General features: G+C 39.6%; 1 protein-coding gene across 1 annotated transcript in view; it reads right to left on the bottom strand.

Annotated features, from left to right (window-relative positions):
• The window catches only part of tmem131l (transmembrane 131 like), a 31,892-nt gene extending 20,885 nt beyond the window's left edge, over positions 1-11,007 (bottom strand). Inside the window, exons 1-3 of the mRNA XM_083976304.1 lie at positions 10,788-11,007; positions 9,780-9,856; positions 6,345-6,376 (exon numbers count right to left, since the gene is read on the bottom strand). Of these exons, the coding sequence (XP_083832430.1) occupies positions 6,345-6,376; positions 9,780-9,856; positions 10,788-10,911 (233 nt within the window). The 5' untranslated portion in view covers positions 10,912-11,007. The remainder of the gene's footprint in view (positions 1-6,344; positions 6,377-9,779; positions 9,857-10,787) is intronic.
• Positions 11,008-13,955: the final 2,948 nt, after the last annotated feature.

Genomic DNA, 13,955 nt, shown 5'->3' with positions numbered 1-13,955 from the left:
TGTCACATACCACACAGAAATGCAGCAAAATAACAGTTAACATTTCTAAAAATAACTATCAGTCAATACGTTTTCTGTCGATTGACTAAACAAGAAATTATTTCAGCTCTTATCCAACACACTCCTGTGCTCACTGGCATCAATACTACTAAATAATCCTCTAACAGTGTGAGGCCTTAATCAAAAGATGAATTTATCCAGAAATTGTAAAAATGTAGTAATATCAAGATGGACAGGAAACCTTTGTCATCCTTATGCTCTGCTGCTTAAAGCTCAACAAAAATAACCACAACCTCCATGCTCATTATAAATATAAAGCAGGTAGGAAGATAAGGGAATACAAAGAACAATATGAACTCCTACAACAACCCAGTGATGCAGCAATGGGGATTGTAAAGACTAAGGCATATCAGCATATCACCGCCGCCTCAAGACTTTATCTAGGTCTAAGTGATACATCTCAATCCACCACAGTAGTTACTTTGTTTTAAATTCCACTTCCTAATCATGTTCAGTCAGTCTTTACATTACTTACAGTGCAAGAATGGAGAAAATATTCAATCAAAACTTATAAATTATTGCAACACATTGCACACCATGAACATGCACCAGCACAGATTAAAAAAAAAAAAAAGGAAGTAAAAGTACGAGTGAACACAGCAGGAAAAGAGAATATTCTCGACTGCGTTCTGCACATCACAGCTTTTCAATTCATACAGTGACACTTCCTTAAAAGAGAGACGCTGAGGCTGAGCAGTCCAAATTTAGTAAGAAACACACTCAATGAGTTACACATTTCCTCGTCTCCTAAACGTTTTACAACCAGGTAAAATGGCTCATGAACTGATCTCCAGGTGATGATCTGTATCAGGAACAGTTTCTCGTATCAGTCACTGCTAGCCATCTGACACTTAGAGCATTTTTTTGGGGTCTACACAGTATTTAGATGTGACTTTGAAACTGCAACACCGTCATAGGTATAGGAGAGGAAGTGACAAACAGTTGATGCAGTGGCCGCGGTGTTGATTTTGAGAGCAGAGCACAGTGGGATGAAACTGTAATTTGTACAAGAGAGAGACTTCCTGCTTAACACTGATCTAAAACATCACACAGACAGACACAGCATCGTATTGTCTCTGCAGGCCTCGTCTTTGCATGATTTCAAGTCAACTGAGACCATCAATAATGAAGAATATTGTAAGATATACAACACTTAGCCCTGGGGTACTCAGGTTTACTTTGCACAAGATTTACCTTAAGTTAATAAATTGAATGTGCTAAAATACTTTGGCACACTTTGACATATATGACTGTGGGGAGGCATATGCTTGGTCCCAAAATCATCCTACAGCTGCACAATGACCTTAGCCATATAACCAGAAATCATGAGGAACTGTTTTTTTTAAGAGACAAGAAGAACAAGGAGACCTGCAACAGATGGTCTAGCCCCCGCAGAGCCCTGATCGACATGATGGAATCAGTCTAGGATTACATGAAGAGACAGGAGACACCGAAGACAGCCTAAACCCACGCTGTGACGGGTTCCTCATCATGCTTTCAACAATCTACCTGACAAGTTCCTTCAAAGGCTGAGCACTAGTGCACTGAGGAGAAATGCTGCTGGTTTAAAGACCAAAAGTGATCACTTTAAATTCTAATTTGACTTTTTTATTGTATCTATACCTGTAGTCACACATTTTGTACACTGTGCAAATAAATATAAATGTTCCACAGCCATTTCACAGTTCACATTTATTCTCATTAAATCATTTGTTTATTTTAGGGGGTGGCAGGGTGACATGCTGTTGTTATAAATGATGCTGACACATTCTCCCATTTCTAGCACATACCTCATTAAGCAACTCTGTGCCATGGGATTTTCATGACTGTAAAGGTAAAAACAGTAGCTGTTATTGGACCACCCTGACAAGCTCCTTTAATGACTCATTTGGTATGAATCATGTTTTTTTTTTGTTTTTTTTTGTAAGCCAAAAGTAAAAATTCATTATATTGTTCAACCTGCTGAAACACCATTTGGGGAAAAAAAATTGAGCTTCCTGTCCTAATAACTTCCAATATTTACTAGACTATTAGACTCTCAGTGCCAAACAGGCATGGAACAGTATGTACTGAATATGATGAATGCAAATATGAGGAAACGTTTCAAGTAAGTATTTCCCTGTAGGGGCAACAATCTTATTTGCTGATCAACTTTTCCTGTAATAAACATTCCTTCACATAATGACCTCTTGGTACCAATTCTATGATAGAGTATAGCTCGAACCAGATACAAAGTAGAGATCCAACACATGGACACACACATAAGTAGCTGTGTTACTTTCTACCCAGTGATACCTATGCACATAAACAGGTGCTGCCATTGACTCGTTCTATTCACTTTGAACCAATCTGGTGTCAAACGGTTGGCATTAGTTTGTAGATTAATGTGGCTGATACGGCTGATAGCTATTATCACAAACAATACGTTTCTGCCTTTCAATCAGTCATAACCACTCAGTCACCTGCTGAGCGACTGATCTGTCATAGCGCTGCCGCCTCACAGTTTACCACCTGTTTGAGAACAGTACGTTAGCATTTCCCCTCTGTCTGGCTGCTGCAGATTTAGCCCGTGATAGCAAAATGCACAACGCAAAGAACCAGAAATAAGCCGGCAGTATGGCTTTGACTTGTTGAGAGGGGCACTGTCTTCTGTATTACATAACAAATGACTCCCTCTTTCATGCTCTCCGTGGTCCTAATTGTTTGTAAATTCATAACTTGTCAAACAGTTCAACTTCAAACAGTGTTAGTCAGAGCGGAAAAAGCGGTATGTGGGAGAGCAGGCGAGCATACGAGGGGTCAAATATGGAGGAGAAATGAGGTCGTCTGAGTCTGCAGAGGAGTCGTATGATGGCAAACTGTTGATAATAAATCTAAGGTCAGCAGTTCATTCACTTCATCTCGTTGGAACCATTATGGAATAAAGAGCTATAACTGAATGCTCTACCTGATGAGTGTTTGCTGACTGAAAGTCCCTAGTTGTGAAAATTGAGTTTCAATTGCCCTTTTTTAATTTTTATTAGCTGTAAATAAAAGCTTTGAAACCGTTAAGTTGCTTATTGCCGTTCCTATAGTTTGATCCAGTCTCCAGGTCCAAACCAGATAATCAAATCGATAGTTGTCAAGCAGTGGCCAGCAGCTTGTCTGTGGGAGGTCAAGACCGCGTAGACAAACTTGTGTCTATGACTCAACGTTACGGACTTTAAGTTTTGTTAGCAGCTGTGCTGAAGAGCAGGAACTTCGCCATTTGGGCGGTCTTCACAGTTTTAGGTACCACTTGTATTTTGGCTGCAGAGTGCATGTAAAACCGCTAACAGCAAACTAGGCAAATAAGTGAGTGGGCGAGAGAGAGAGTGAGGACGCTGCTCTGTGGCTGCAGTTAAAGGGCGGGCGGAGGTGTGCTCACTGGCAAAGAGCTGGGAGAGCAGTATAAAATGTAGCTGTATATGTATGCTGCCTTGTTTACCATAGCTGTCCACCAAATGTGATCCTAGGCCACATTAGTTGATCTGTGTTGAGCCAATCAAAGCATCTGCTGATGAATAGTGGGCGGTTACATCCATCTAGAAGCAAAATCAGACTGTGTGTGTGTCTGGGACAGAAAGAGGCCCAAGAACAGCAGGGGTCAATGAAATTAAAAAAAAATTGACACTATTGCAGAAGTGTTTAAAAACTTAACAGATGTAACTATATGTTTTAAAATATCTTTTAACAGACTTTTAATGTGTCTGTAATGTAAAATTCATTATTTTAATTATGCAAAAGCCATATTTAAAGTTAAAATGCTAAGTGGTTAACAGGCTGCACTCTGGTGAAGTGTCAGGTTTCTATACTGTAAAGCTGAAGGAAGGCATTCGACCTTGTTATATGTATTAGTAAGTTGGAATTTTTTTCTAAATGAAGAGCAGCTGCTGTTGAAGAAAAACTGTCTTTCAACAAGCATACCACTGAGCTCTAGTCCAAGGGTTCTGTCCACTGCCACGGTACAGAAATAACAAGTTATGTTTGGCGCTATTTGATCCCCTGGATCTTACTCAAAGTCAGTGTTAGCAGTGACCTCAGCCATGCTCCAGGGGAGAGGTTAGGGCCAGAGAAGAGTTTGGGTCAACCGATGTTCACGGAGGGAAGGGAAATAGGAAGGCTAACAGTGAAAATAAAATCACACATGTGCCACATTAATAACACAATGCAAATGGAAAAGGCTGGGTTTGTCTCAACAGCATCCATTTAAATCAACACAACGAAGTTGCAAGAGTATTTTAGGAAATGACTGAGATAACAGTAAAAAGAGCTAGAACCACAGAGGAGACACAACACTGGGCAGAGTAATAGATATCATTCATCTCTGCATCTGAAGGCTGCTTCACTCTCCAGGCTAGTAGAGAGTGATGGCAGGCCTGCCGAGTGGCTGATAACCCAGGCACGAGAGGCCTAACAGCCCAGTGCTCTGAAGGGCTCCAGGTCAACCAGCACTAAAACACCTCATTTGCCTTTCACCTCCCTAGATATAAAAATAACCATATTCTATAGCTCAGGAAATGATGGTGTATGTAAATTGAAACAATCAAAATGAACAAGTTTTTATTACCTTTTATGGGATGAGTTCTATAAACATTTGCCCCTGCAGTGCAATTTGACTAACCCTGCCTGGCTTTAATACTCCCTACCCACAACTTTGTGATGCAACTTTGTGTCCAAACTCAAGCTGAGATGAAACTAATTTTATTCGACATTGGGAATCGCTCACCAGAGCAACTGAATATATTTTTCACAGGAGCACTTCTCGTAATTACTTCTCCTCACAGTTCTCTTCGGCATACTTGTGGGCAATACCAAAATAGTGCTTTTAAGTGCATTTCATGTGAATTATTCAATATTTGCTGCAATGTTGTTGCAGGGGAAACCATTTTTCAATGCTAAACTGCATTAGCACTTCTTTCCTGTTCACTGTACTTCAAGCTAATTTCACACTATAGCCACAAGTTCATGATACTGTCATATTGGGTTATATAATTTCATGACTTTGGCATAACTCATCAGCGGAGCATTACAAACATCTTGCTGAGACAAGTAAGCTGAACTGTGCTTCATATGCTGAGATAGAAACATTCAACTTGGCAAGAAACATTAAAGTGTGGGGAACATACTGCTGCTGGGTTAGATATATGTATGACAGCTGAGCTCTTCATGTGACTGGCAGCTATCTGCAGATAGGTAAACAAGGAGCAGAAGCAAACATGCAAGCTAGAATATACTGCATGTGCATCTTGAAAACATATCTGCACTCAATGGGAGGGACAACACAATCCTCCAGATTGCTCTGATTCTGAGCATGCACCGACACCACCAGCTTTTTACTCAGTAACATCATGATCCGATGATATTCCGTTGCAAACATCCATTTTCCGAACAATTTTCTGCGGGAACAAAAACAGCTGGGAAAGACAGACCTCCCCTCCTTTTTCTTTCAAGGAGTTCTAAAATTAGTCAGGAATTTGGTTCTGTGCCTCTGTTAACACACGCCCCCAAACTCTCTCCGTCACACACCCCCTCACTCACCAACATAAACAACATAGCCTGCATACAGGGGAAGACTTTTAAAAGGCCTTTTAGAAACCTCCAGGCCTGTTACCCTGAGAGCACACCACACCATTTATCCGTGCGAATACAAAAACATGTCACCTTAACAGCTTCGGCGTGTTTCTTCATATTAAATAAACCGTTCAACAGAGCAGCTCTGTAATTTGCAGTTTGTTGGATATGTTCACATTACACTGGAGCACTCTTTTTTTTCTCCACAGCACTCCTTCGTCTCTGTACTGAAACACACAATCATTCTTTGGTGATGCGGCGGTAAGCTTGTTTTTCCATTGAGCTCTTCACAAACCAAATGTATCCCACAGCTCCGCTTTGCCTTTCAGTCTGTCTCACGGTATAATTTCTAGTCTACACCAGTATGATGCAATCTGTATCCTGGTTTGGGGTTTGTTCGTAATTATGCGGCTTGGTGGAAGCTCTCCACCTACTCCCAAGTGCCACTCATGAACAGGTGGAAACCTTTCATCAACTTCATTCACATTTGAAATTTCTGAATGTATGTGTGGCTTTCTATGGCCGATGTTTGAACTAGCAACGCTAGATAGTTTGAATCTTTTTTTTCTACACACCTGCTTCATCTGGAGTTGCTGACTTTCATGAATGTGTTATATGTTACACATGTGAATGTGTGCAAGAGCCCACAGAAGAGTTTCAATTTCACGCTGTGGATGACTTAAAAAACCTACCTGTCTTCTAGTTTTCTGCGCTCCTTCTCCACCTGAAAATGAAACAAATGACATATTTAGTTAATGTGTTCAATATGTATTCATACATACACACACACAAAAAATATATATATTTGACACATATTGGTACGCCGCCATTTACTTTGCTTCATTTCCCTGTGCATCTGCATTTAATTTCTTGAAATGTCAAAAGATTTTATTTTGCACAGAAAATAATTTCACTGTAAATAAAGCAGGAAATCCAAGCAGAAAACTGGAATGGCCCAAGGAAACAAAAACTGGCATTACATCTTTTCCACCCTGACTCCAAATTAGACAGCAGGCAACAATTTCTGCCAGGGTTGGCAGTGTACACTCCAGTTCTCAGGATGAAACAATCACCATCCAGTGTGTTGTCCAATACATGTTCTTACAGTGTGACTGCAGAATTACTCAACACAACATTTTCGAAGATCGATGACCGAACAAAAACATTGTTGGAACTGATTTTCGGGCTTGATATAGATTTGTGTTGGTTAAAATATCTAAATAACCATCTGCACATGTTAATGCTCTACTAGTGGTGGAGAAAAAGTATGTTTAAAAAAAAAAAAAAAAAAAGGAATATACTGCTCTTGCTCAGCATCATCATTTATTGATCAACCAAACATTTTCTCTCTCACTCTCTAGATATTTTGGACAGCACTGTGTCCTTGCAGACTGCAGAGCATCCGGAGCATCCTCACAATTATCACAAATCAGTCAATTAGAATTATTGGAAAAAATCTAGTTACTCTGAACCATGTGCACACATCTAACCACTGCCTAACCAGATTACACTGTGTATGTCAACACACTTCATGTCCTGCCTTCATGTCTCTTGAAAAGAACACTTGACCAGAAGTGCACCTGATACAGTAGGTAACAACTGACAACTGAACTGACTTGACAATGTTGCAATGGAGCAGCTTGATATAAGCCCTGATTTGAGTAAGAGTGATGATGTGTAAACACACGCAGCGAATTCATGAGGGACAGGGGCTAATGTGCAAAACTGCAACATTTTGGCTCTAGCCTACTCTGCAGAACATTTCAAAATACACACACCTGTAGTATGAGCATGAGAGCCATACATGATCAGCATGCACACAGGGAGGAGGAATATATTTTACTTTCACTGAATGAGGCCTGTTCAGAAGGCAACTGAGGATTACATCATCGTAGTGCAAACAGAAAACACTGTTAACTACAGTGTAGATTATGTGCACCATGCATGGCCTACAAAGATAAGCTCTACTCTCCTCAAACGTAGGACATAGTGTTTCCATAGGAACACATTATGGCTTCATGATTGTATGGAAGATGTATGAAAATATAGTGGCTGCCTGTGCAATACTAACATTGATTATGAGTCAGGCAATTATAGTGTTTGTGGAAGTAAAAATAAATCTTCACACAGCAAAGTAATCCATGAGATGACGTGACACAAATGTGAGCTACTTTGTTTCACTTTGTTGTTTGATGTCTCTAATTATGGTAAATCAAACCTTGTGGCATTCAGAGAAGATTTGCACTGATGTGATGAGGTATAGAAGTTGTTGTACGTTTCAGATTTTGATATACAAAAGTAGGTATATATATATATATTGTATCCGTCACTTCACGTCTATTGTGCAAAATATGGGAGAAGTTAAAAGTTGCAGCTTGAAAATTTTCAACTGATGTATCTTTGTGTTACTGTGCATTATATCTTACAATTCCCCCTAGCACCTTTGAAGCTTGTCATGTTAATGGCTTAAGTGAACTAGAGAAAACTGATTATCCAGCTGATTAAGCACAACAATGACAGGACACATGCTACTGCTGCTTGTTGCAGCAGGTGAGCCATTAAAAGCAGCATGTGAGTGCAATTTGCAAGTGAATTGAATTCTAAGACAAAGGGATTTTTTAAAAAGATGAATACAGGGATGCAACTTTTCTGATAATGAACTGATAATGAAGATGGCAACAATTATGAGCTTTAGTTTTGCACATGATATCTGCTTGATTATGGTGGCTGGCCAAGTTTGCCTTCTGGTTTGATTTTAACTGTGTCATCATTGCACATGACACTATACCTCTTGCATCACCACTTCGATGAGCCTGCAGCAACATACACTACTTAACCAGCTGACCACCCGCAGGACTGGAACATAGAAGAAAGACATCCATGTCATGCTCTGTTTCACATAGCCTATGTAACCGAGACAGTCACTCTATTCACTGTGCTGCCTATCTAAACATGACACCTAACAATGTCAACAATTCTGCCATCTGCCAACTGGGCTGCAAAGTAGGGATGAGTGGAAAAACACAACTCAATCTTATTTTTTTCATTTATTTATTCAACATAGTGTCAGAACTATTTTTCATGTGTAATCTATTCCTGTGTTGTCTCTGTTCAGTGGTAAATACTGTGGCAGGAAGATGAGGAATGAGCATTTGCGAAACTCACTCTAGCAAAACCTACATTTATTTATTAATATGGCAAATTTAAAAACAACCCTAGCATGTTGCCTTAATAAAACAAAACAGACTTTATCTAAACTGAAAACAATGAAAGAAATAACCACCATATTTTTTTTCTATCTTTTTTCAAGGCAACTATCTTATCTATGCTATCTGTTTACAGAGTCCTACAGAGAAGGCCACACCCCCCCAACAGGTAACATGACAGTCAGCTGGTGACCTCATGACAGGTTATCAGTAAACACACTCCAGCTGTTTGTGCTGGTCTTGCTCCACGACTACATAATAATCAAACACGCCTACATGGAAAACGTTTGAAGAAAAATGGGACTCAGATCCTAAAATGACAAAGGAAATTTTAACCCTACACTACAAGCAGCAAACATGCAAAGTAAAGGGGCAAGTAAATAATAAAATAACTGCAAAGTAGCATGCAGGAAAGCAATGAAAACTATTCTTCAGACTACCTCATTCCTAACGTGCTCTGTGTGTGTACTGGTGACTGAACTCCACAATGGACACTATGTACAAAAGAAAATAAGGAGGAGCCACATGGCAGGTGGCCCTCCCGCTCCGTCTCATGTCGGCAGCATGAGTTCAAATGTTTTTACTACTTCAATAACGTTTACGTTTTGGACAAAACTACGATCACGAAATATTGGATGGTGAAAACACTTATATTTCCTTTTTATAAGAGGGCTGAACGTGCACAACGTGTTAGCTGCAGAGTGGGAGCCCAACACAATGGGAGCGAACTAACCACCACACACGTGTTCGTGCATCTGGCTGCATATGAAGGGATGTTGGGTGATCTGCGTTTTGCATACACACATATAGAGTATATATATACACACACACTGTCTCAATTCCTCCTCCTTCTTCTTCTCCTCCTCCTCCTCCCCACAAACACACACACACACACACCCTTGGAAATAAATTTACAATTACCTGATAAAGCGGGACTAATGGCTCTGCATCTTCTGGCTGCCAGACCTCGACCACGCTGGTGGACATCTGACTCAGAGCTATAGAGATGAAATTAACAGTGATGATGTGTTGTTCGGTTTAAGAAAGAAAAGAAAAGAAAAAATCTGCAACATGTAAAGACACACACATACATACATACAACTGGAAATGCACCAAAATAGAAGCAGGCGAAATACGTGGGAATGCAACCCTAAACCTAAACATACCCTTTTATTATCATTATCATCATTATAGCAGGTTATTACAGATGAATAAACAGACACGGAGTGGGGTGATTATCGCACAGACAAGTGAGGAAATGACTTCGCCTCGCAGGCTCAGGCTGACAAAGGCTGTTTGCTGCTAGCTGGTGCTGCTAGCAGGAAGGTTAGCTCGGTGGCTAACGAACTTGGAAAAACACATCTACTGGGGGAGTGGGGGGGGGGCTAGCTTACTGCATTGTGTAGCTTAACTACTGTGACAACAAACACAGGTAAACACATATTTTAAGTCCCGATAATATCTTAATTAATTAATTATTTTACTTCCCTGTCTGAACAAGTAACAGTTTAGTTTCGTTAAGAAACAGCAGAAGCTAGCATGAACTAGCAAGGCTGACAACACACAAAAAAAATAGCTACAACCCTCCTTCTCCTCCAAGTTGGTAAAAAAAAAAAAAAACAGAAAAATATGACCAAGTCACCTCGTGAAAATTTTATTTGAAAATATTTTCGCCTATTTTGAGTTTATATACTGTTTGGATAATTCAGCTCGACACCTATTTTACCAGCCCAACGTTGGCTGTCAAGTCAAGTCAAGTCAAGCCAAGTCAATGCTGCTTAGCTATAAAGCTAACTTAACGTTCATAACGTTTTTTTCTGTCTCTCTTTATTTTTTGCAGCGGTTGTTAAACGGTAAAACGCTCCCACCCCGGACGCAGAAAATAAATAAATAAATAAATAAAAGGTGAGCAACAAACACAACACAAACCTTGCAGCTGAGCCCCTCCGTGCTGGACGCAGGGTAAAAGTAATTGTAGTATTCCTAGTAGTATATTGATCCACGTTTTCCTGTGACAGTGGCTGCCTTGTTGGAAGTCCTGTAGCCCCGCCATGCTGCCTTGCCTTGCCTGCCCTCCTCTCAGCTAGCAGCAGCAGCAGCAGCAGCAGCAGCCTACCTTGTGTGTGGTGTGTGTCGCTGGCTGCGTTGGTCTTTCTTTCACTCACACCGAGCAGAAGCAGCAGCAGCAGCAGCTCCAACAGCGGCAGCACCGCCCCTCCTCCCTAGTGCCCTCCCATCCCCTCCCCGCCTACTCAAACACACACGCACACACAACTGGGCGATTCAGTGCATGCACTCTGCATCCCTCAGGTTTACCTCAAAGATTTTCAAATAAAGTAACTTTTTTTGTGTGCATGACCATACATTGATGGAACCATGTGTCTTTGGATTATAAAACACAAAAAACAATAGAGATCTTTTAATTTTTTTGAATGGGTTGCTAAGGAGTAGTAGATGAGTATGATGTGTGTAGCCTATGTCCCTGTTGACCAGAATCACTTTTTCATTGAATTTAAAACAAATAAAAAAAAAATCAATTGACCAAATTTTTTAATAATATTCCTGACTACTTTAACAAAAACAATACAAATATCTGAAATCTAGCAATATTTGCATGTCCCCCAGTTTTGTTCAACCCCCTAACAACCATGGATGTATCCATAGTAACAACATACCAATTCCACCGTTTTAAAAATAGTGGTTCAGTTCATCATCAGCAATGAGGAAGTGACATTACTGAAGTCTTTAGAAGAACATACTGTAAGTGTTTTAGCACATTTTCTTACATATATTTCATTCAGATTCTGAGACATTGTCAAGCTCAACCTTTCAACTCCATTATGTAAATAGGCCTAAATGAATCAATGAATGAATGTTTAGGAAAACACTAACAACCATGTTGAAAAATAGCTAGGTAATTTCATGATTTCCTAATAGTAAGGATTTTTGGCTACTTTTAGCCAAAATCTTCAACCCGGTAACAATAAACACTGGGGATTTAATCAAAACCAGACAATCTACAGTATAAAGTGCACCAAATTCAGAGAATCACCCAACTGCTCTGTGAGGAGGACACACACAGTAGTAGCCTACTAGCTGCTGTTCATGTTTTTATTGATGAAGGTAGATCAAACAGTGCTGGCTGAGAGAGTGGCATCAAACAGAAAGTAATAATTAGGAACAAATCATATAGGCTATATTATCAAACTGCTTCCATTTCCACATCCCCCACAGGTAGTTACATAAGTTGTGCATTTGAATACTTCCTCCACCACTTGTGTGCTTTTCACACTTGCCACACCATTTAGTGTTGGTGACTAAGGAAGTGAGTGACTAAGCATATTGGACAAAGACACTCTGTCTACTTTCTTTCTTTTTTTTTTTTACTTTGTAGGGGAAAAATTAGGCCTATACTTTTTTCTCCATTGCATTGCTGCTTAACTTATGACCAGCACATTTTACTTGCACTTTAATGCATCAGCGATAATTCAAAAATAATAGTATGACATTATTGTATCTGCATTGTAAGTACCGGTTGTTTTCTTTCAGGCTTATATGGTGATGACTCTTTGACATCGGGACTATAACTTGTAATTCTTAATAAGTAGTAGGCCTAATAATAATAGTATTTTTCTACATAGATGCTGTAGCACTCTTGAGTGGTGAAATGTAACTTCATACACTTACTCAAGCACTGCACTTCAACCTTCAAGTGTCTCTACTTCAGTTATACTTCTGAACACAGCAGCAGTTTCATATTTCACACAAAATATAAAACATATATATCTGCATCATTTCAACCATTGGACTAAAAACTATAGCTACAATATCTCAATGCCACTTATGCCGCTGAGGTATCCATATTAATGTTTCAGAGGTAATTTGTCTTCAGAACCACAATTTTTGCTGAGTCTATTATTTTGTGGAATAGTCTATTGAACGTAAATACTGGGACACTTAGCAAAAATCAATTTTATGTTCAAGTTTAAGCCTGTAATAAGGGTTTAGTAAAAGTCTTCAGTCAGAACGATGACTACACACTTATCCTCTGCAGGGAGACAATGCATATTCAACGTAAGAAGCTACAATTGATAATACTAGGTTAAAAGAAGGCTTTAAAGTTCATGAGTGACAGCCAGGTGAAACTATGCACAAGGCTCTCTGACATTTAGCATCTCTGCCTCATGAATCATAGTCAGGACACGTTGGGCAGGTACACACATGAGCGCACGCTCAGGTTACTATTTTGCAGGTGTGTCTCCAACTCCAACAAACAACGACAGCTAGGCATTTTGATTTTTCTTTTGTTGTATCAGCGTTGCTAGTAGTCACCAATGCATTTCTCACAAGGTGATTAGAGAAATATACAACATTTAAGAACACCAACATTTGCATCTGGATATTATTAAACAAAATATTATATTCATAAGTGTGTAAAAAAATACAAAACAAGAAACTCTGACAACATTTTAATCAGCAGAGTGCCGTTTGTTTGCAAGGATACATATCTTTAGTATAACATTTGTCTAACAACGTAAACATGTTGACTTGAAATGGCTTTCAGATAAAATAACTGGCATTAAGAGACACACAACAAGAAAAACAAAAACAAGTCACATCAGCAGGAACTGACAATATGCTTGCTTATCATTCATCTACTGAACATAAAACTGAACTGATGAGTAAGACAAGAGGAGCGCAGGGCACATTTGAAATTTAAATCGACAAACCCAGACTCTGGTCATAACAAGTAGGTCACTGAGTAAACACAGAACACACAACTACCTGTTTTGCATCTGATCTACAGAAAAGGAGAGAGAGGGGGAAAAAAAGCCTGTGTATAGTCGCTCTCAATATGTCACGGCAACAACTTTCTGTTCATGAAGAAAGTGAGTACAGAGCTCTGTAACAAATGCTCTGTTGTGGCGGATTTTGCATTGAGGTGATTTCTTCAGAACTGAAGATACAAATGATTGGTTGACTGATGGAAAATGCATTTGCACACTGCACACTTTGGAACAGTTTTGGAAAACAACTGCAGGAAAGGGCTTGTAAAACAAAAACAGCCCCAGACAAGGGGCATTTTATTTGCAGCAC

Source organism: Trachurus trachurus (genome assembly GCF_905171665.1).
Source record: "Trachurus trachurus genome assembly, chromosome: 1".
In the NCBI taxonomy this organism is placed as follows: domain Eukaryota; kingdom Metazoa; phylum Chordata; class Actinopteri; order Carangiformes; family Carangidae; genus Trachurus; species Trachurus trachurus.
This window is presented reverse-complemented; position numbering and strand designations above follow the sequence as displayed.